This window comes from Hemicordylus capensis, chromosome 2, assembly GCF_027244095.1.
Source record: "Hemicordylus capensis ecotype Gifberg chromosome 2, rHemCap1.1.pri, whole genome shotgun sequence".
NCBI classification, from domain to species: domain Eukaryota; kingdom Metazoa; phylum Chordata; class Lepidosauria; order Squamata; family Cordylidae; genus Hemicordylus; species Hemicordylus capensis.
In genome coordinates, this window is record NC_069658.1 from 243,929,780 (window position 1) to 243,950,624 (window position 20,845).

At 47.4% G+C, this 20,845-nt stretch overlaps 1 protein-coding gene across 1 annotated transcript in view; it reads left to right on the forward strand.

Annotated features, from left to right (window-relative positions):
- Positions 1 to 1,673: 1,673 nt before the first annotated feature.
- The window catches only part of LOC128343910 (zinc finger protein 850-like), a 50,810-nt gene continuing 31,638 nt past the window's right edge, over positions 1,674 to 20,845 (forward strand). Inside the window, exons 1-5 of the mRNA XM_053293341.1 lie at positions 1,674 to 1,873; positions 3,917 to 4,128; positions 4,684 to 4,789; positions 5,984 to 6,066; positions 6,592 to 6,718. Of these exons, the coding sequence (XP_053149316.1) occupies positions 3,922 to 4,128; positions 4,684 to 4,789; positions 5,984 to 6,066; positions 6,592 to 6,718 (523 nt within the window). The 5' untranslated portion in view covers positions 1,674 to 1,873; positions 3,917 to 3,921. The remainder of the gene's footprint in view (positions 1,874 to 3,916; positions 4,129 to 4,683; positions 4,790 to 5,983; positions 6,067 to 6,591; positions 6,719 to 20,845) is intronic.

The window sequence follows — 20,845 nt, forward strand, 5'->3', positions numbered from 1 at the left end:
TCCACTCCCTATTCTCTTGCCCACTTCAACATTGCAGCTCAGGAACTGCTGCAAGATCACCGGGCTCAGGATCTGATGCAGAGAGTAGCTCTGGTAAAATTAGTACAGCGAGGATGGGGGTGGGTGGGTTGAGGTGCAAGTTGCTTCCCTTCGCATGTGCACTGGTGTGTTTATGAGTCACACTACACAGGGAAGTGACTTGGGCAGCTCTCCTGCTCCCGGCCTGGCCCAGACCCACTGCTTTAGCCATTGCTGCAGGCAGGCCTGCTCAGCCCCCCCTCCCCCCCCGTGCTCAGCTGTGCACGCAGGTAGATTGGCTGGCAGGCCTCGGGCTTCCCGCAGCCACCCTCTATGTTGCACAATTGGCCACCCAAGACGGGCTAGTGGCACAGCCCCTCACAGGACATGGCAGGGGCGGGGCAGGCCCATCCCGAGCCCACTGCAGAGCATGATTCAGCTAACTTAAAAGGCAGGACTGTCCTTGAAAAATGTGTTATGTGCAGGTCAGTGGGAAGTATCTTATTCATAGTTTCTACTAAAAATTGTCAGTTGCAGCTTATCTTGCTGCGCTGGAGTGGGTCAGGAGGCAGGCAAAAGTCTGTGGGTCCAGGGGCGTAACTATAATAGGGCAGGGGGAGACAGTTGTTTGGGGGCCCCCCAGAGGCAAGTCACATGACTGACTTCCCCAGCCACGCACCCGCCCAGGCTTCCTCCAGTTGTATTCATCCTCTGAAATGGATGTGAGTGTTAAGACCTGGAGCTACCAGAACAGCATGTCTTTCTCTAGTACCATTGGACTCTAGTACCAGACTAGTACCATGACTTGCATTGTCCACAATTTACAAAACCTTTAAAAAATAATCTAGGATGATGTGAGAGAGATATATATATACACACACACGCTTTTTGTTACCACTATTCAGCCTCACTTAAGATTTATTTACTTAAGAATTATTTACTTCATGGGTTGAGCTTTAGTGAGAGGGGGCCCATTTTAAAATCTTGTCTCTGGGCCCACTCCAACCTCGCTACACCCCTGTGTGGGTCCAGGCTCCAACGTTACCTAGATGAGGAGCTAAGATCAAGGAAGTGATTATTACAGCTGCAATTACTAGAAAGAAGCGCCTCGCTACTGCAGAACATGGGAGGGAAGGTTTTGCCTGTCTCCGCATCATTTAGGAGTTCCATGAGCATAACAGCACAAGCGTGGAGAATATCAAAGCTAACAAGGACACTGCATTGCTTCTTCCAATGGATGCTGCTTTTAAGCACCCAGAGAGAGTCTCCCACTGCTTGGTTTTCCGCAGGTTATATGTCATGAATAACAAGATTTCGAGAAAGAAGCTCCAACTATAACTGGACATTTGGGAGAAATGAGGGAGAGGGGGGGCAGCAGCTGAGGAAGAGCTTGCTCTTTCCCACTCCCCTCCTCCAGTCTCTTCCAAGAAGGTGGTGGAGGGCGAGGGGGCATCTTCACGTTTCGTGCCCGGGCTCACTCCAAGCTTGCTACACTCCCGCTGGTTGGGGAGATGGCGGAAGACGCATTTCCTCAGCGCATGAGCCTCCTGCACTTTAGGGTGAAAAGTGGAGCGCTTTATTGCTCGCACTCGTATTTGTCTCTTGGACAAGGCGTGAAAAGGCTAGCGCTCTTTTCTTCTTCTGGTGGTGGTGGTGGGCGTCCATCAAGGGGTTAAAGTAAAGGAATCCAGATTCCACATTCCTAGAGAGGCCACTGGGAGGAAAGGGAGGGGCCGAGGCGGAAGTCTTCTTTTCCCGCCGGCCGCGTCCCGCTGTGTTGATTTCTTCCTTCGTCCCGTGCTGGGTGAGGCCGCTCTGGCCTTCCCCTTTGGCGGCTCCGGAGTCCTACGTGCGCGTGAGTCCCAAGACTTTAATTACTGGGGGGACGGGACAGACAGACAGATTGTGTCATATAATACATGTATATATATAAATGCTATATATAAATATATTAATAATAATAATATCAACTTTAATGTTTCATCAGCGTATGCGCGCACGCAGCGCATGCGCACACACAGAGACGGACAGGCACATCCTTCTGCAGTCCATGAAAGTTCCTTCCAAAACAAGGAGAGAGAGGTGGGCTTCCATCTGCCACCCTAAGCACAGAAGCTTCTTGTTTTTGCCTGGTACTCATATTCATTAAAAATCACCTTTATTACAAGAAAAAGGAAGGGGCAGAATGAGAAAGAAGGAGAGAGAGAGAGAGAAGCATTGGGAGAGGCCAAGCATTGATTCCCAGAGACAAACACTGTTGCAGCCTTCATCCTCCACCAGCCTTTCTTTACAGCAGTCAAGCAGTAAAAGGAAGGGCAGTGTTCAGAACAACTACTAACGTCGGAGCATTGTGAGGCTTTTATTTTGATAGCTGGAAGGGCAACTTGCAGGAAGATTAATTCAGGGCAGAGTGAAGAGGAGCTCCTCCCTCCAGCTCAGACAGCTACTCCACAGGCTACTGCCCAGGGAAGGAGGCAGTGCTTGCATGCCCCCTGCATGCAAGAGGGAGGAGGGAGTCACTCTCTCGCCTCCTACTCCCCTGGCCAGCCAATTCTTCTTTGTGTTGAGCCTGAGGCAAGTTGCATGTGGCCACCTTTGCCAAGGCTGACAGAGACACAGGTCAGGGAGAGAGTGTGGGAGAGTGAGCCAGTGAGTGAGTGTGTGACTGAGGGTAGCTGACAGGCCTCAATGCTTTTGCAAAAGCATTTTGCAAGCGTTTTGCATTTTGCGTTTTGCAAGCGTTTTGCGTTTTGCAAGCGTTTTGCGTTTTGCATTTTGCAAGCATTTTGCAAGCATTTTGCATTTTGCAAGCACTGGCTTTTGCCTTGGGGGCGGGGGGGGGGGACGACAGTGGCAGAGTGCATCTCTCTGCTTGGTGACCCAGGGAGTCGCTCAAATGGGTTTTCAAACTCAAACATGATGCTGATATTGAAATTCAGCGCTACAAAGCCAGAGATCACAGGAGCCAAGTTAGTCCAGCAGGCACTAGGGATCGTTGCAATTTGAGGGATATGCGCCCTCAAATTGCAATGATCCCTAGTGCCTGCTGGACTAACTTGGCTCCTGTGATCTCTGGCTTTGCAAAAAAAATGTGCAAAATGTCCTGCGGGGGGGCGGGGTGCCTTACTCAGCCCCTCCTGGATCAATGGGTCTTGCTCGGCCCTCTGTTGGCTGCCTGCCAACTTCCCACCCCATGACTTTGTTTGGAATAAGCAGGAGACAGTGGGGAGGGCATGCCCTCAGTCCCCATAACTGGAGGACAAAACACATCAGATATAACAAGACTGTGCTGGTGATTAATGTCTTGCAGGGTGGGGGAAAGGAAGAGAGATTTTGTTTTGCAGTAGACAGCATGAAAAAGGTTAATTCTCAAAAGGGGAAGTGGCGAGGCTGTGGGGCCTGGACCAAGCCCTGTGGACCAGGCCTGGATTTTTTAAGTACCCAGCAATGCCCTTGCATGCCTTTGTTTTGGGTGGAGGGCTGTCACATGCAGCTCCTACTTTTTTTTCAGGCAGAGGGGGCTGTGTTTGACCATGGTCATAGCCCATTCTGAGGGGGTTTGTGGAGGAGGGCGACCAAAGTTCCCATGGGAATAATCTCCACTGATCCTTAATGAAGGAAGGCATCAGAAATCCTTGCCCTGAATCTCACCCCATCCCCTTTTTTTAATTGAAGCCTCTCTCACAGTTTAAAGATATGTTGAGTTAGGACAGGTTTGGTCTTTATGCATCTAAATCTATGTTTTGAATTGTGCACAGAGGAAACACGAGGTGTTTTTTTTTGAAACTAAAATATAAAAATACAAAATGTATTTAAGGAAGACATGTGCAACGCTATACTGGATGCTCTCTATATTTCACTTCCCTACATTTTCCTGTCACTTTTGTGTCCTTTGCAGGAGTAATGTTGGCAATGCATTCTCAGCTATTTCTTCTGTGGCTTGAAGTGGAAAAAACATCAATACGAGCAGATGAAGCCAGGGGAGGAAGTCATGGGACAGGCAGGTTCCCTCTCTTCCTGGTACAACTGCCTGGGCCTGAAGGAATCTCCCTCTGGGCCGAAGGAATCTCCCTTTGCTTTGGCTTTGGTCAAAGCTACCCACTCATGCAGGTGTGACTCTACCTAGGAACATAGGAAGCTGCCATAGACTGAGTCAGGCCATTAGTCCATCTAGCTCAGTATTGTCTTCACAGACTGTCAGTGGCCTCTCCAAGGTTGCAAACGGGAATCTCTCTCAGCCCTATCTTGGAGAAGCCAGGGAGGGAACTTGGAACCTTCTGCTCTTCCCAGAGTGGATCCATCCCCTGAGGGGAATATCTTACAGTGCTCACACACACCAAGTCTCCCATTCATATGCAACCAGGGCAGACTGCTTAGCTAAGGGGACAAGTCATGCTTGCTACCACAAGACCAGCTCTCCTTCCTAATTGAGCCTTTGAAAGTGTCAGCTTTCATATATTTTGCATGGGGAGGTCAGCTGTGCTTCTTCAACCCAGCATGACATCTTTTTTCCAGTGGCTGTTGCTGGTATCTCCATTGTACCCTATTCTTCTGCCCTCCTCACACCATCTTTCCTGAACTCCCTGTTTGGATTGTGCTTAGAATGGAAAGAACTGTTAAGGGATCTTCCTTAAATGAAGAAGGAAATGTTTTCTTCTTTTCCAGGCTCTGTTGACCTTTCGGCAGGTAGATTACACGGAGGAGGAGCGGACTCTGCTGGATCTGGGCCAAAGACCCCTGCACAGGGAAGTCACGGAGCAGAACTCTCTAGGTAAGGCTCCCTCTTTTGCCGTTAAAAGAGGGAGTAAAAGTGTGAGAGAGATTAGTCTGGCTGACTCAGTAGGTGAGAGACAGATTTCAGGAAAGAGAAAGGTACATCTGGAAAGCATCAGAGGATATATCTTCAGAGCAAATTATTATTATTATTATTATTATTATTATTATTATTATTAATAAAACTTTTATACCGCCCTTCCAAAAGGCTCAGGGCGGTTTACAAATGTGTCTCTCCACCCTGCCCTGGAGTGAGAAATTTAGTGGAAGCACTTGGAAATGCCTCCACTGTGCTTCTGTCTAGTCCAGATGAGCGTCCAACTAACGGTTAAAATGAAACAATTTCGTTTCCCCGATGAACAAAGCGGAATAAAGGAGTGAATGAATGGGGAGAGTAGTTTTCTTCTCCTAGTTGTATTTGGGTAACGAGGAGCCTTGGGCCTTCAGTGGATGAGAATTCCCATCCCTAGGGGAAAGTGGGTGGGAAGAAGGAAGGCGGGAAGATTCCTTCTCCAGGGAATGAGAGAAGAAAGTGGGGGGAGTGAATGGAGGGAGAAGGCAGCTGCTGCTTGGAAGGAGCAGTGGTGAGAAGGGAAAGCCAGCCCTCCTTACCCCAGCAGCCCTGAGCAGCTTTCTCCCCCGCCATCTAAGTTTTCTGCATTGCTGTGCTCTGGAGAAGTCTGAGAGTGGAAGTTGCGCAGAGCAGGAGGAATTATTTGGGGCAGTGTGTGACACCCCGCTCCCGATTGAGGGCCTCGGTCTGAAGAAAGGAAGCAATCCTTTCCTGTCAGTTCCCCTGAAGTCATAGCAGTTCCCTGTCTCTCCTTCAATGGGAAGACTGGGGGTGGGATTGTGCATTTGTCTTCACTTTGGAAAAAATAATCATCCAGACGGAGGGGGGGTGCAATTCATTCCCCCTCCGGCCTTTGCCTGTCTAAATCCTCTGCTAATCCTTTACCCGATTTCTGACTGGCGTCTTCTGTGTGCTTCAGGTGCAGCTACCCAGGGAAGCAGCCACTCATTTTCCTCAGGCAGAGGGGACTTCAATAGCCACCAGTCAGAGCCCCTGTTGAGGGGGATCTTGCAGGAGGGTGGCTGAAGGACCCTCGCCCTGCTTTTATACCTCCCTGAATCTCGATTCTTCGTAAATGTCATATTGCTGCATCTTCCCACCATTTTGCATCCTTTGCAGGTGCTGGAATTTTATTGGCAATGCATTCTCAACCACCTCTTCTTTCTGTTGGAGTGGAAGACGCATCCGCACGACCATTTCAGGTAGGGGGGAGGATCACTGGGGATGGAGGGTGTGTGACAAATAGGCGATCTCTCTCCCTCCACATCCTCGTGGGCCTGAAAGAATCTTATCTATCCTTTGGCTTTGGTCAAAACTGCTCGCTAAGAATGCTGTCGAGGCCACACATGAAGGCCTGAATCTTGTTAACTTATCAAGGAGGCACCTTTGAAACTGCTGGCACTCATGATATTTAGCAGGGGGATAGCAAGGGTTGGGTCTTCATGCCAGCCTAGCATCTTTTCCACTGGCCTTTGATGGTGTCTCCCTATGCCTCTTTTTTAAAAAAGAAAGAACTGGAGCTCCTCTTGGTCATGGGGCCATCTGCACCCACTTCTTTTACTTTCTAAACCACATTGAATGATATAGAAATATACTTAGCCATCCTGGGGGGACATCCCCCGCCCTTCTTGCACCACCTCCTTTTAATAACTCTTTTGGATTGTGCTTAGAAGGAAGAGCCCCGTTATGTGATCCACGAGGGAGAAAATGTCTTCTTCTTCTTCCAGGATCTGGTGACCTTTGAGGAGGTGGCTGTGCATTTCACGGAGGAGGAGTGGGCTCTGCTGGATCTGGACCAAAGAGCCCTGCACAGGGAAGTCATGGAGGAGAATTTTTGGAACGTTGCCTCTCTGGGTAAGAGATCTTACTTTTCCTTTGGTTGATGACACCACTGTCTTTTAAAGTGCTAAAACGGCTTTGCAGGATTTTTACTTTGTCTTCTATGTATTTATTAAAATACTTCTATAGTGAACCTAATAAAGGGGAGAAAGATGGGACTGTTTTGCTCAATTGGTGAGAGTGTTGTAAAAAGGTTGCATATTTGATCCAAGTACTTTAGGAGTGGCAGTGCAGTACAGTGGCTAGTGTCAAGCTGGAACATGTGAGATCCTGCTCTAAATACCCATTCAGCGATGAAGTGCATTGGGTGGCTTTGGACCTGTAATCATTCAGCGATGAAGTGCATTGGGTGGCTTTGGACCTGTAATCATTCAGACCCCATCACATAGGGTTGCTGTGAACATAAAAAGGGAGGCCCATAATGCAGGAAGGATGGGATATAATAAAAAAATAAATAAAACTACTACTGATTGATTGATTAAGTGCTGTCAAGTTGGTGTCGACTCTTAGTGACCACATAGATGGATTCTCTCGAGGATGATCTGTCTTCAGTTTGACCTTTTAGGTCTCTCAGTGGTGCATTCATTGCTGTCGAAATCGAGTCCATCCACCTTGCTGCTGGTCATCCTCTTTTTTCTCTTTCCTTCAACTTTTCACAGCATTGTGGACTTTTCAAGGGATCTGGGTTTTCGTGTAATGTGTCTGAAGTATGATAGATTGAGCCAGGTCATATGTTCCTTGAGTGAAAATTATGGATTGATTTGTTCTATGACTCATTTGTTTGTTTTCTTGGCTGTCCATGGTATCTTCAAAAGTCTTCTCCAGCACCAAAGTACAAAAGCGCCAAGACTTTTCTCTCTTGCTTCTTCAAAGTCCAGCTTTCGCATCCGTAGAGTGTCACAGGAAAAACCATTGTCCGAACAGTTCTAATCTCTGTAGGTATTATCTTTGTAGGTATAATCTTTGTAGGCTTTGTAGGCCTTTCCAAGGCCTTCATTGCAACCCTACCAAGTGCTAGTCTGTGGCGTATTTCTTGACTGCTGAACCCTTTACTGTTGATGCTCGATCCTAAAAGGCAGAAGTTATCCACCACTTCAATGTCTTCATTATCAATTCTGAGGCTGGTTGCTGTACCCGTTGTCATTAGTTTAGTCTTCCTTACATTTAGTCTGTCTATATAGACTATTTATATACCTCTTTTCAATAGACGTTTTCAAAGCGGTTTACATAGAAAAAGTAAATAAAATATGATGGTCCCCTTTCTCCAAAGGGCTCACAATCTAAAAAGGAATATAAAGTAGACACCAGCAACAGCCACTGGAGGGATGCTGTGCTGGGGTTGGATAGGGCCAGTTGCTCTCCCCCTACTAAATATAAGAGAATCGCCACTTAGGAAGGGTGTGATATAATAACAAAAAATACAACTGAGGATGCTCTTTCTGACAGATTTGAACATATGAAGGAACTTTTTACAGGGTCCACATAGTTCAGTGTTCTCTACCTGGCGGCAGCTCTCCCAAGTTTCAGACGGGCATTTCCTTACCTGGAGTTGCTACCAGAGGCTGAAGCGGAGCCCCTTTGCATGGAAAGCAGGTGCTCTGTAGTTGAACTGCAGCCCCTCCCCCAAGGAGTCTGGCAGTCTGGGCGGGCGGGCGGGAGGAGGGGATCTCAGCCGCCTTCTGTGTGTTGGGAGAGAAGGAGATGTACCATTTGTGCAAAGGCGGGTCCTAGGAGAAGTTTTCCCCTCTGAGCTCTATAACTGGGCTGTCACCTGAGCAGCAGGTGGCAAGCTAAGTCTTGCGAGATGCCCACTTTCCGAGGGAACTCTCTGTGTGGTGGCAGCAAGAACAACTACTACTACTATGAATTTTGCTGTACCGCTCTTCAGCCAAAGTTCTCAAAGCGGTTTACATAGAAAAATAAACAATACATAAATAAGATGGTCCCCTGTCCCCAAAGGGCTCACATGCTAAAAAGAAACATAAGGTTGACACCAGCAACAGCCACTGGAGGGATGCTGTGCTGGGGTTGGATAGGGCCAGTTGCTCTCCCCCTGCTAAATATAAGAGAATCACCACTTTAAAAGGTGCCTCTTTGCTCAGTTAGCAGGGGTATCAACTGAAGCTGAGAACCAGTTCTTTGGTTTTTCCCCACCCTTCATCACACAGACAAATGTCCATACTCAAGCAGAATGTCTAATCTAGAGCTTCCCCTGCCATTGGTGTATGATCAGGTATAACTTGGGGCCTACCCTTGGAAGTCAAGGAATCCAGAGCCACACTGGACAAGGAGGTCTTGAAGTGAATGATGCAGTTTCCTAGGTTAACCAGCCTGGGGGACGTCAACAACATCCTGAGGCCACCTCTGTCAGCCTAGGGAGGAAGAGTGTTAGGCACCAGGGTTTGCATTCTGAGCCGTCACTGGGTGCCCATACTGGATGTGGGGGTGCTGCCCAGTGAGGCATCCGGTGAGTGAGATGAAATCCTGACTGTGACCCACCCCTTGAGCCTGTGCTTCTACAGGCATGAAATGCCTGGTCTGTAAAATGCCTGCTCTACAGGTCTGGTCTATGAAATGCCTGGTTTACAAAATGCTTGGGAGATCACTAGTAGTGATGGCCACTAGTGGTAGATCACTGTGTGGAACAGGATGCTGGACTGGATGGGCCTTGGGCCTGATCCAGCAGGGCTGTTCTTAAGTAAAACCCAGATGGACACAGCTAGGACTCTGCCTGCCACATCCATCTCTGACTCAATAATGCATGCAAGATTTCCATTGTGTTCTGGTAAGAGAGCATGTTACTGGGGGTTGTTCGTTGATCTGAGGCTCCTTTTCTTGGCGTCGGCGCTGAATGGAGCTGCAAGGAGGAACGCTGCAGCCCCGCACACACACTTTCTGGGAGAGCGCTGGCAGAGGGAGGGATGGGCAGGTAGGAGGCACCCTCCCTGTCCCTTAAAGTAACCCCCCCCCCGCCCTCCCAGGAATGTATGGAACTGGTTCCATGCACATCCTTAATACGTTGGTCTGAATACCAGTTGCAGAGGAGGGTTGGTGGAAGAAGGGTTATTGCCTTGGTCTCCTTCATGTGGGCTTCCCAGAGGCATCTGGTGGGCTACTGTGAGGAACAGGATGCTGGACTGGACAGGCCTTTGACTTGATCCAACAGGGCTCTTTTTATGTTAAGTGCAAGGCATCAGCATCTGTTCACAGGTATGGAGTCCTGTTGCTTGAGGAGCAGTTGCTCTGGTAGCCAGGGAGTGAATTGTGAAGAAGATGATTTCTGGGAGAAGAGGGCTCCATACTGGAATGGTGGAGAGCAGAAGGGTGTAGGAAGTGGTCATTTAGCCTCCTCTCTGAGGTGTACACAACAAGGGGCCTTTTTAGCCCTGTTCACTATGCTGTATGGGAGAAGTGCTGTGAAGATACCGCTTTGTCATAAAACACACAATTGTCTTATGGAACTCATTGCCACATGATGTGGTTATGGCCAATGGCTTTCAGTGGATGTTCTAGAAAAGGGTTGAGATCCTACACAAGTTACCTTCAGAGAACATCAGTCTGAGGATGAAATGTGAAGGGTGGTTTTGCTTGTCAAGAGGTAAGGTAGGTTAGGCGGAGAGATACATGACTGGCCCAGAGTCACCCAGTGAGTTTCATGATTGAATGAGGATTCGAAACTCAGGTCTTCCCGGTCCTATTTCAACACTCTAACCACTATGCTATGCTGGCTAATTCATACTTTCTACTAAAAATACACCCCACAAATGTTTCCATCTCTCCCTCAGCATGTTCTGCTGTAAAAAAAATAGTGCATTTATTTATTTATTTATTAAAAATTTTATACCGCCCTTCCAAAAGGATCAGGGCGGTTTACATTAAAACACCATTAAAATCAATTAACAAAACAAAAATTATAGACTACATAAAATAATAATTAACAAAACATCATAAAACACCAATTAAATAGCCAAAACAATTTAAAAACAAGTTTTAAAAAGCTGAGGAAGCTTGGTTAAAGAGATGCGTCTTCAGTAGTTTCTTAAAAATTGCCAGAGATGGGGAGGCTTGTATCTTATTAGGGAGCGCATTCCACAATCTTGGGGCAGCAGCTGAGAAGGCCCGTCTCTGTGTAGCCACCAAACGTGTTGGCGGCAACTGGAGACGGACCTCCTCAGATGACCTCAATAGGCGGTGGGGCTTGTACTGAAGAAGACGTTCCCTTAAATACCCAGGGCCTAAGCTGTTTAGGGCTTTGTAAGTTATAACTAGCACTTTGTATTTTGCCTGGAAACCTATTGGCAGCCAGTGTAGCTCCATCAACAGAGGAGTAACGTGGTCTCTCCAAGATGACCCAGAGACCAACCTGGCTGCCGCATTCTGAACCAACTGAAGTTTCCGGACTACGTACAAAGGCAGCCTCACGTAGAGTGCATTACAGAAGTCCAGTCTGGAGGTTACCAACAAATGTACCACTGTTTTGAGGTCATTGATCTCAAGAAACGGGTGCAGCTGTGTATCAGCCGAAGCTGATAGAAAGCACCGCCTCAACCTGAGAAACCAGGGAGAGGTGTGAATCCAGAAGTACTCCCAGACTGTGAACCTGTTCCTTTTGGGGAAGTGTGACCCCATCTATAACAGGCAGATCAAAATCGTCTCTAGAGTTCTGACCCCGCACAATAAGTATCTCCGTCTTATCTGGATTCAGCTTCAGTTTATTCTCCCTCATCCAGCCCATTACTGCTTCCAGGCAGGCATTTAGGGAGGATATGCCAACTCCTGAAGAGGTTGACATGGAGAAATAGATCTGGGTGTCATCAGCGTACTAGTAACACCCAGCTCTAAATCCCCTGATGATCTCTCCCAGCGGTTTCATGTAGATGTTAAAAAGCATTGGAGAAAGTATGGAACCTTGAGGGACACCATACTTAAGCTCAGATTTTGAAGAGCAACAATCTCCAATCGACACCATCTGAAATCTATCTGAGAGGTAGGAGCGGAACCACTGTAAAACAGTGTCTCCCACCCCCAGCACCCTCAGACGTTCCAGAAGGATACTGCGGTCAATAGTATCGAAAGCCGCTGAGAGATCCAAAAGGACCAACAGAGTCACACTTCCTCTGTCAATTGCCAATTGGAGATCATCCATCAGGCCGACCAAGGCAGTCTCCACCCCATAGCCCACCCGAAAACCAGTTTGAAATGAGTCTAGATAATCAGTTTCATCCAAGACCGACTGGAGATGAGAGGCCACCACCCTCTCAATTATCTTGTCCAACCACGGGAGATTGGAAACAGGCCTATAATTGCTCAACTCTGAGGGGTCTAATGCAGGCTTCTTTAGAAGTGGTTTAAGAAGAATTGTCTCCTTAAGACAAGGAGGCATCCTGCCTTCCCTCAGAGAAGCATTTATAATTTCCACCAGGCCAACTACAACAGTCTCCCTGCTAGATTGAACAAGCCCTTTTGGACAAGGGTCAAGAGACTAGGTGGTAGACCTCATCGCCCCAGGCAGCTTGTCTACATCCTCAGGAGTCACAAACTGAAACATCCAGTCGAATCACATAAGAGGAATAGTTGGACACCTCCAGTTCAGACATCAAATTAATTGTGGAGTCTCCATCTAAGTTGGCCCGAATCTGAGAGATTTTATCTGCGAAAAATTCTTTAAACACATCGCAGTGAGTAACTGATGATTCCAAATACTGGTTCAAGGGTTGGGGGGAAGATACTAGTCCCCTCACAACCTTGAACAACTCCACTGGACATGAACTCGCAGAGGCAATACGGGCAGAAAAGAACCACTTCTTTGCTGCACTTATTGCCTGAACATAGATCTTTAGATGTGCTCCATGTTGTAATCTGTCAGATTCGAGTCGAGTCTTTCTCCACTTGTACTCCAGCCGCCTACCTTGCCGCTTCAGCCCCCGTAGATCTTCCATATACCAAGGGGCCAATTTTGAAGCGGGTCGGAGGGGACGCTTAGGAGCAATTGTGTCTGCTGCCGTGGTGAGCAAGTTCCAATTCTCAACCAGGGCATCAACAGGATCACCGGCAGAGTCAACATTGAATCCCTCCAAGGCTTCTTGGAATCCCACCAGATCCAGTAACCTCTTCAGGCGGACCATTCTAATAGGCCCCTCGCCCCTGCGGAGGTGGTAGGTGGTTGTAAGTCCAACCTTAACCAGATGGTGATCCGTCCATGACAATGGGGTTATCACAGGAGTCCACACCCAAGGAACACCACCCTGATCAGAATAAAAGACCAAATCAAGTGTGCGACCTGCAGTATGTGTCAGACCAGAGACCGCTTGGGATAGGCCCATAGTTGTCATGGCCGCTATGAACTCCTGAGCTGCCCCGGAAAAGTTGGTCCCGAAATGAACATTCAAGTCCCCCAGCACCAGAAGTCTGTGAGACTCCAACGCAAGTTCCGCGACCAAGTCCGTGAGCACAGTAAGGGATTCCGTTGGGCAGCGGGGCGATCGGTACACCAACAGAAGTCCCAATCTATCCGTGGTCCCCAAACTTAAGTACACACATTCAATATGGTCTGATACCCTAACGGGGATCCTGGTAAGGGAGATGTTATCCTTATAGACCACAGCCACTCCACCTCCCCGCCCACGTCCCCTCACCTGCTCCTCTACAGAATACCCTGGAGGAAGAAGCTGGGACCAGACTGGGCCACCAGCCCCCCCCCCCCCCAAGTCTCAGTGATGCTCTTCAGGTCGGTCCCTTCATCCATGATCAAATCATGGATTACTTCACGTTTATTTTGGACCGACCTGGCATTGCAAAGGAGCAAGGTAAGGCTATGTGGGTTGTTGGCAGTGCTCTCCAAGGTCAAAGAGCTGACAGGGCAGCCGGAAGGGGAGATGGCTGTTAAATTTCCCTGGGAACGGCCTGCTGACCTGCCAATGTTACTTCTTCTGTTCCCCACCACCACTGGAATAGCTGCCCCGCATTCCACAAAGGCGCCCCCTGTCTCCCCATCTCCAGACAAACCCAAACACATTACAACTACTTCAGCCAAGTTTCAGTAACAAAGCTGGCACACATACTACAACAACTCTTCAAACAGCCAACTAAAAATGATATAGCCCAACCCTCAGCCTGCCACCGAAGGCTGGCACCAAGGGCTGGCCCACTTTGGCGGCCGCTGTAGGCTGGCCGCGCCGCCTATGGCAGCCCCCTTCCTTATAAAGCCTCCAGGGTCCTCCCTCCCACAAAGGACTCTGGGCAAGGCTGATGTAATCAATCGGTGCCTGCAGGTGATGTTAGTTCAGGCACTTGGAGGAAGGACGGTTCCCAATCAGTCAGCAGTGCTGTGCTGGTCTGAGTTGTCCCGGCCAGCAGACCAAGAGTGGAGGAGGCAGCTGAGAGTCTCCACGCCATCCAGCAGATGATGATGATGATAATAATAATAATAATAATTCGATTTCTATACCGCCCTTCCAAAAATGGCTCAGGGCGGTTTACAAAGAGAAATAACAAACAAATAAGATGGCTCCCTGTCCCCAAAGGCCTCACATTCTAAAAAGAAACTTAAGACACACACCAGCAACAGTCACTGGAAGTATTGTGCTGGGGGTGGATAGGGCCAGTTACTCTCCCCCTGCTAAATAAAGAGAATCACCACGGTAAAAGGTGCCTCTTTGCCCAGTTAGCAGGGGATGCTAGATGATAAACAGCCAAAAGCTCACCACCTCTGATCTTCTGCATTGCAGCTTATCTTGTGGTGGTGAGGGCGTGGAGTAAAGGCCATTCACATCCAAGGGCAGTTTTAAACTTTTAAACACCCTTCTGCCTTTCTTTCCAGGGGAAGGCATCAAGTGGCCAATCCTCATTGTTTTCTGGGGAGAGTGCTTCTAAGGGTTAAAATGAAAGAATCTCAATGCCTAGAATGGCAAAGAGAAAGCAAGCAAGGATGAATGGGGAAAACATTTCCTGCTGCTCCCTCTTCCTTTGTAACCTGGGCCATAGGGGATCAGTGGCTCGTTTTCTGGTGAGTCCTGCATGAATTTGGGTGAAGTGAAGGGGAGTCCCAGGGCTGCAGTGATTAAGAGATGCAAGGCTGGCAAATGAGGAGGTGTTGGGGGGAAAGAAAGAGCCCCGGCTTCATTTCCCACCTTTTTTTCTGGTTGTGTCTGTATTGCTGTACTCCAAGAAGTTTAGCCAGAACTTTGAGCCTCTTTGAGTGCCAGTGAATGCCATTTGAGGACCAGGATGCTGAAACTTTATCCACCGCCTCATTCATTTCAGTATTTGGAAATGTTCTGGTTGAGGAGAACATCATGGGGTTTTCTGCTTCTTCAGAGAAATTAGTCTCCAGAAGGCAACCTGGAGTGTCCAGTCTAGGGGCAGCTTCTCTCTCCATCAGTCTGGGCAGGAAACAGAAGAGTAGCCCGTTGGGGTGAAGGAGACCTGCTGCCATCCCTGTTTCCATGGGAAGGGGCTTCTCTCTGAACTTGATTCTGGTGGGAGCTGCCACTGTCTTTCCCACCCAGAGCGATTTGGTGAGACCCAGGAGGTGGCTGTAGGGGAAGGTTGGTGGGAACTGCCCGGTGGGAGTGGGAAGGGGACCACGATAGTGGCTGAAGCATGGAGGGGGGAAAGGCAGGCAGGTAAAGCAGCTGCTGGTGGGGAGGGCAAGGCAGAGAAGTAAGAGTTTGGGGTATGTTGAAGCCAGGGGGGAAACCTAGTCTTTCCAGTTTTTTAAAACAAACTTTGGGAAAAACATAAATATATGCAATAGTTCTTTCTGTATCCCATTTAAACATAATTTAATATTCAAAGACTTTCCTTCTTACAGGTAAAATTAAAGCATCTACAGCTTTACCATGTCTTAAGTAAACCAAACAGTTGACATGACATATATGTAATAGAAGTTATTGTTAATGTGCTTGAAAAAGGGAAGTCGAAGAATGGTTTTTAATTTGGAAGCTTTCAACTTCAAACATTTATTTAATTGGATAATGAATAATGACCGTATGTGGTATGGTAAATTTGAATATGAGCAGGATCTTCTGTTTCTCTTGGCCATGATGATGTTCTGGAATTATTGATCTGTTTCATTGAGTGTTAAAAATATGAGAACAATAATCATTAAGATGAGATTATTAGCATCATAATTTCTTCTAAAAAAAAAAAAAGCACATATATAAAAGCATATTCCAGTGTAAAAGAAGCACAAACGCTTCAAAATTTATAATATAGTAGACTATGCCTTACCATGCATTTCACAGGGCATTATAAGAGAATATTCTTTTACTGAGGGATATCTCTCCCCCCCCCAATTTTTCTGAGCTTGCTTCTGCCTTGGGGGGCTTGGGGCTTCTGCCTTGGGGAGCTTCTGCCTTGGGGGGATGGACTCCCACCATTTTTACAGGGTCTTTTCTGTCTCCACCCTTCCTTTCTCCCCATAAGAAGCTGCTCTGTACAGCTCACCCAGCCCATTTTCAGCACCCAGATCCAGGATTTTATCCCCCTACCCATATCAGCAAAACCAAGAGCTCTCTTCTCTTTGGGTTCATTCAGACCACTTCCAAGCGAATGTCATGAGTCGGCAGCCATTGATATTGCCTGGTTACTTACCACTTTTGTTACCCAGACCACTAAGAGGCCCACTGGATGGTTCTTGTGAAGACTCACCCCATTAATACCAGTAGGGGCCTCTGCAACTTCCTTCTACTGCCGATCTGAGTACTCCTCAGACACGTAAACATCGCTATGATGGATTTCCCTCGATTTCAGGAGGTGGTGCTTTGGTGTAGGGCTGGTCCTCTATACAGAGAGATTTGAGTCTGCTGATGTAATAAAGTATTATTTATTAAGTCAATAACTCAATGTATTTAAGCAGGATGGTTCAAGAATGCAAAGAATAAACATAAATAACCATAAAGGGCTTGTCTAATTGGGCTGGGCTAAGTGACCACTCACTCCGCTCTTGTGAAGTATCTCGACCAGAACCTACCTTCCCAGTGACTTCTTTTCTTCCGGGTCTGCCTTCCTGCTGCTCTTTCTCTCTTCTTCATCCAGAGCTCTCTGTCTGGCACCTCAGCCAACACCTTTCCCAAGCCTGCTCAGATCCTCTACTTTGTCAAAACTACTCTCTGTAAACATACTAAGGTAGAACCAGAAAAGTCAATGGACTCTCCACTGGTTATACTGGAACTGCCTCAGTACGCCTGGAGGTCATCTCTTATTGCAACCAAACATCAACATTACTGTATAAACTAATGCAAAACTAAGATGGGTTGGGTTCCCACATAACACCAAACCTACTTGCAAAGTCGGTAACCAACTTGACTGTGAGTGTTTGAACCCGTGCCAAGGCAGGAGCCTGAGGATCACTTGAAGTTTCAACCCAACCGAAATCTGGAGTTGGTTTGCAAACCAAACTGCTTGCCCTGAGCAGCGTGTTGTGTCTGAACCTTCGTTCCTGGCTTACCGGGAAGCCCAGCCAAGGGACTTCTGGCTCAGCTTGGCTACTTGCAGTGAATCAAGATCTGTGATTGTCTTAAGCACCAACTTCAAGCTGATTCCAGAGAGTTTAAGGCACCCAGATTATTATTATTATTGTTGCTGTTATTATTATTACATTATATCCCGCTCTTCCTCCAAGGAGCCCAGAGTGGTGTACTACATACTTGAGTTTCTCTTTCACAACAACCCTGTGAAATAGGTTAGGCTGAGAGAGAAGTGACTGGCCCAGAGTCACCCAGCAAGTCTCATGGCTGAATGGGGATTTGAACTTGGGTCTCCCCGGTCCTAGTCCAGCACTCTAACCATTACACCATACTGGCTCATGCTGGCTCACTCAGATTGTGGGGAGGAGATGGGCAGGGACATGGGAGGTGCTCAGAGTTCCATTCTTGCCTTTGTTTGAGATGCTGGGGTGTGTTTATTTAAAGCCATGTGTGCTTAGTGCGGGCCCTACTGAGTCCTGCCATGGTGGTATGTGGGCGGCTGCATCCGCACCGAGGAATCCTGCCCCACCCCCACCCGGTGCCCCCAAATCAGCCTCGTTCTGCAGATGACTCTTTGAAGCAGTGCTGGAGATTTGAATGGCCTGATCTGGGGAAAGAAATCTCCAGGAATAGCTTTGGTCAAACAGGTCACCCAAATTAAACATGTTTCCGATTCAAAGTGTAGTGCAATGTGCCTAGCGATCAAATGTATGTTCAATCCGTGATTACAGCTGTCTTAACATATCCTAATAAAACATTTAGAGAGAAACAGAGAGAGAAGAAAGAAGGGAGGGCTTGGGAGTGGGATGGCAGTGATTAGTAGGGAGGAGGGAAGGTTGAGCAGGCTGAGCTGTTTGTTGAATAGGCATCTCGCCATTTTCATGAAGAAGGCTTCGAAAGGATTTGTTCGTCACTTAGAGCACAAGGCTTGGGAACGATGCAGGCTTAGGCAGTCCAGCAGGCTAGTGGTAGATGCTCAGAGAGAGAGAGTGAGAGTGTTTGTTTGTTTTTGTTTGTTTTTGTTTGTTTTTGTTTGTTTTTGTTTGTTTTTGTTTGTTTTTGTTTGATAAATTTGTATACCGCCTTTCATTAACACAATCCCAAGGCGGTTCACACAAAAATTAAAAACAAGACTATAAAAATGACAATTAAAATATTAAGCTAAAATATAAAACAGATCTGACTAAAAAGATTTAAAATACAGGCATAAGAACTGTACAAAATACAAAGAACATAAGAACATAGGAAGCTGCCATATACCGAGTCAGACTATTGGTCCATCTAGCTCAGCACTGTCTACACAGACTGGCAGCGGCAGTGTGCCATGGCTGGATAGTCTTGACTATTCACTATGCAGCAGAAGTCACAGACAGTCCCTGTCCATGGATAGAATTCCTGCTTCAGCCCTGTGGCTTGAGCAGCTAACTCTGGGGATCGCTCTTGAGCAAAGGTCTGCTGGTTAGGCAAAGCTTGCTGACTGCCCATGTCTGAGGTTGCCTCTTCTATACACAGCTGGCCCTTTTGTTCTGTCATGAATCTCAAAAGTGTCAATTGCTGTTATCCTCTAGATCCTGTTTCCTGACAATTATCGATCAGTTCAGGATATTAGTTCAGCCCAAGATAAACAGGATTTTGGTTCCAGCTCCTGTTAGCTGCTATCAGAAAACATTGTATTCTTGTGTTCTCAAAACATCTGCATTTCTTAAGCTGTGGGTTTTTCTTTGCTTGAGAGGGCAGACTCCTGCCTCCTCTTGCTCCACATATTGTTAGAAGTCAGAAAGGTGTGAGGAGGAAGAGATCTAAATTCTATCTATGTGAGATAGAAATCAAATTACTTGTGTGTGTAAATCTACCTAACATGCATCTGTAAAGGCATTCCACAGTGATAGCATTTGGATATATGTGAAACAGGAAAACAAGCCTGGCCATTGTGTTTCTTGATTACAAGCTGCGCAAACATTTTGAAACATCTTTCCATAGGAAATGCTGGATTACTCCTACCTTCACAAAGCAGTTACCATTTGTCACAAAAGCAAGTCATGAGGCTAGGATGCCATGTACTGATCAATTCATTCAGAGTTGAGTGAGACCATGCATCAATGTCTCTCTGAGCTGAACATTGCTATCGGAAATAGGCCTGGGTTCTGAACTAAATTCTGGGTCCAGTCCATTGACTTTGGCCATGCTGGCTGTAACAAAACCCACAATGAAGAAAGGCATCAGTCTTTCTCTATTTCTCTCTCTCACTTTATTTCATTCTCTCTCACATCATCCAGACACTTTTGTGTCCTCTGTACAAATCAGGTCGGCAATGCATTCTTAGCTATTTCTTCTTTGTGTTGAAATGGATAAAGCTTCAATATGAGCAGGGATTGTAGCGGGAAGAAGACCTGGGGCGGGCAGGTTCCCTCTGTTCTTGCTACATCCCCCTGGGCCTGGAGGAATCTCCTTTTGCTTTGGCTTCAGTCTAAGCTACCCACTAAGGAAAGCTGTGAAGGCCACTCGTGAAGGTGTGATTCCTGCTAACTGAGCCTTTGAAAGTGTCAGATCTCGAATATTTGACAGGGGGAGGTTAACTGTGCCTCTTAATCCCAGATGTGCATTTCACGGACAGGGAGTGGCCTCTGCTGGATCAGGGCCAAAGAGACCTGCACAGGGAAGTCATGGAGGAGAACTTTGCCATGCTGCCCTCTCTGGGTAAGGCTCCCTCTTTTTCCTTTAAAAGAGAGGATAAAAGTGAGACAGAGATCAGTCTGGCTCATTCAGTACCTGAGAGGATGGTGCATGTAATGCCAAGCCTGTTAGTTTGATCCACATGGGCAACATGATGCACGGTGGCTTGAGCCACAAGACAGATTTTGAGAAAGATTCATTGGGGAAGCATCAGAGGATGCACCTCCAGAGCAAACGTGACTCCCCACTCTGCACTGGAGTGGGAAATAAGAGTGCAAATACTTGGAAACACCTCCACTGCGCTTCTGTTTAGTCCTTATGAGCACCAATCTAAGGGAACAATTCCATTTCTCAGATAGACAGAGAGGAATGAATGAATGAGGAAAGCAGCTTCCTGCTCCTTCCTCTGCAAAGTGGCTTCTGGGCTTCTCCTCCCCAACACCCAAAAGTGGGATCAGGGGGTCCCCTGCTCTGGGAACTGGTCAGTCCTCAATGTATTTGGGTGCAGGGGAGTCCTGGAGCTGAAGTGGAGGAGAAATGCCATCAGCAGGAAAGTGTGGGGGAAGGAAGGAAGGAAGAAAAGAATGATTCCTCCCCAGGGGGGTCATCTCTAACTTGTTTTCCTGCGTCCCAGTTCTCTGCAATCTAGGGAAAGGTGAGAGAATGAGAAGTGCAGGCCAGGTAGGAATAGTTTGGGGCAGAGATCAGGGAAGGCTGCTTCATTGTTTGACACACACACACCTGGACTGAGGTACTTAGCCTAAGTGGGGCTTAGGGAACTAACTCCTCTCCTGGACGTTCCCTTCAAGTCATAGCATTTCCCTGTCTCTCCTGCAGGAAGGAGAGCTGGGGGCCAGCTGGAATCATTTGTCTTTGCTTTGGAAAAATAATCATCTGGGAGGAAGAGAAATGCAATTCATTCTCTTCAGGCCTTTGCCTGTCTAAATCTTCTGCTAATCTTCCACCCTGTTTCTTTCTGGCATCTATTGTGCTGCTTCAG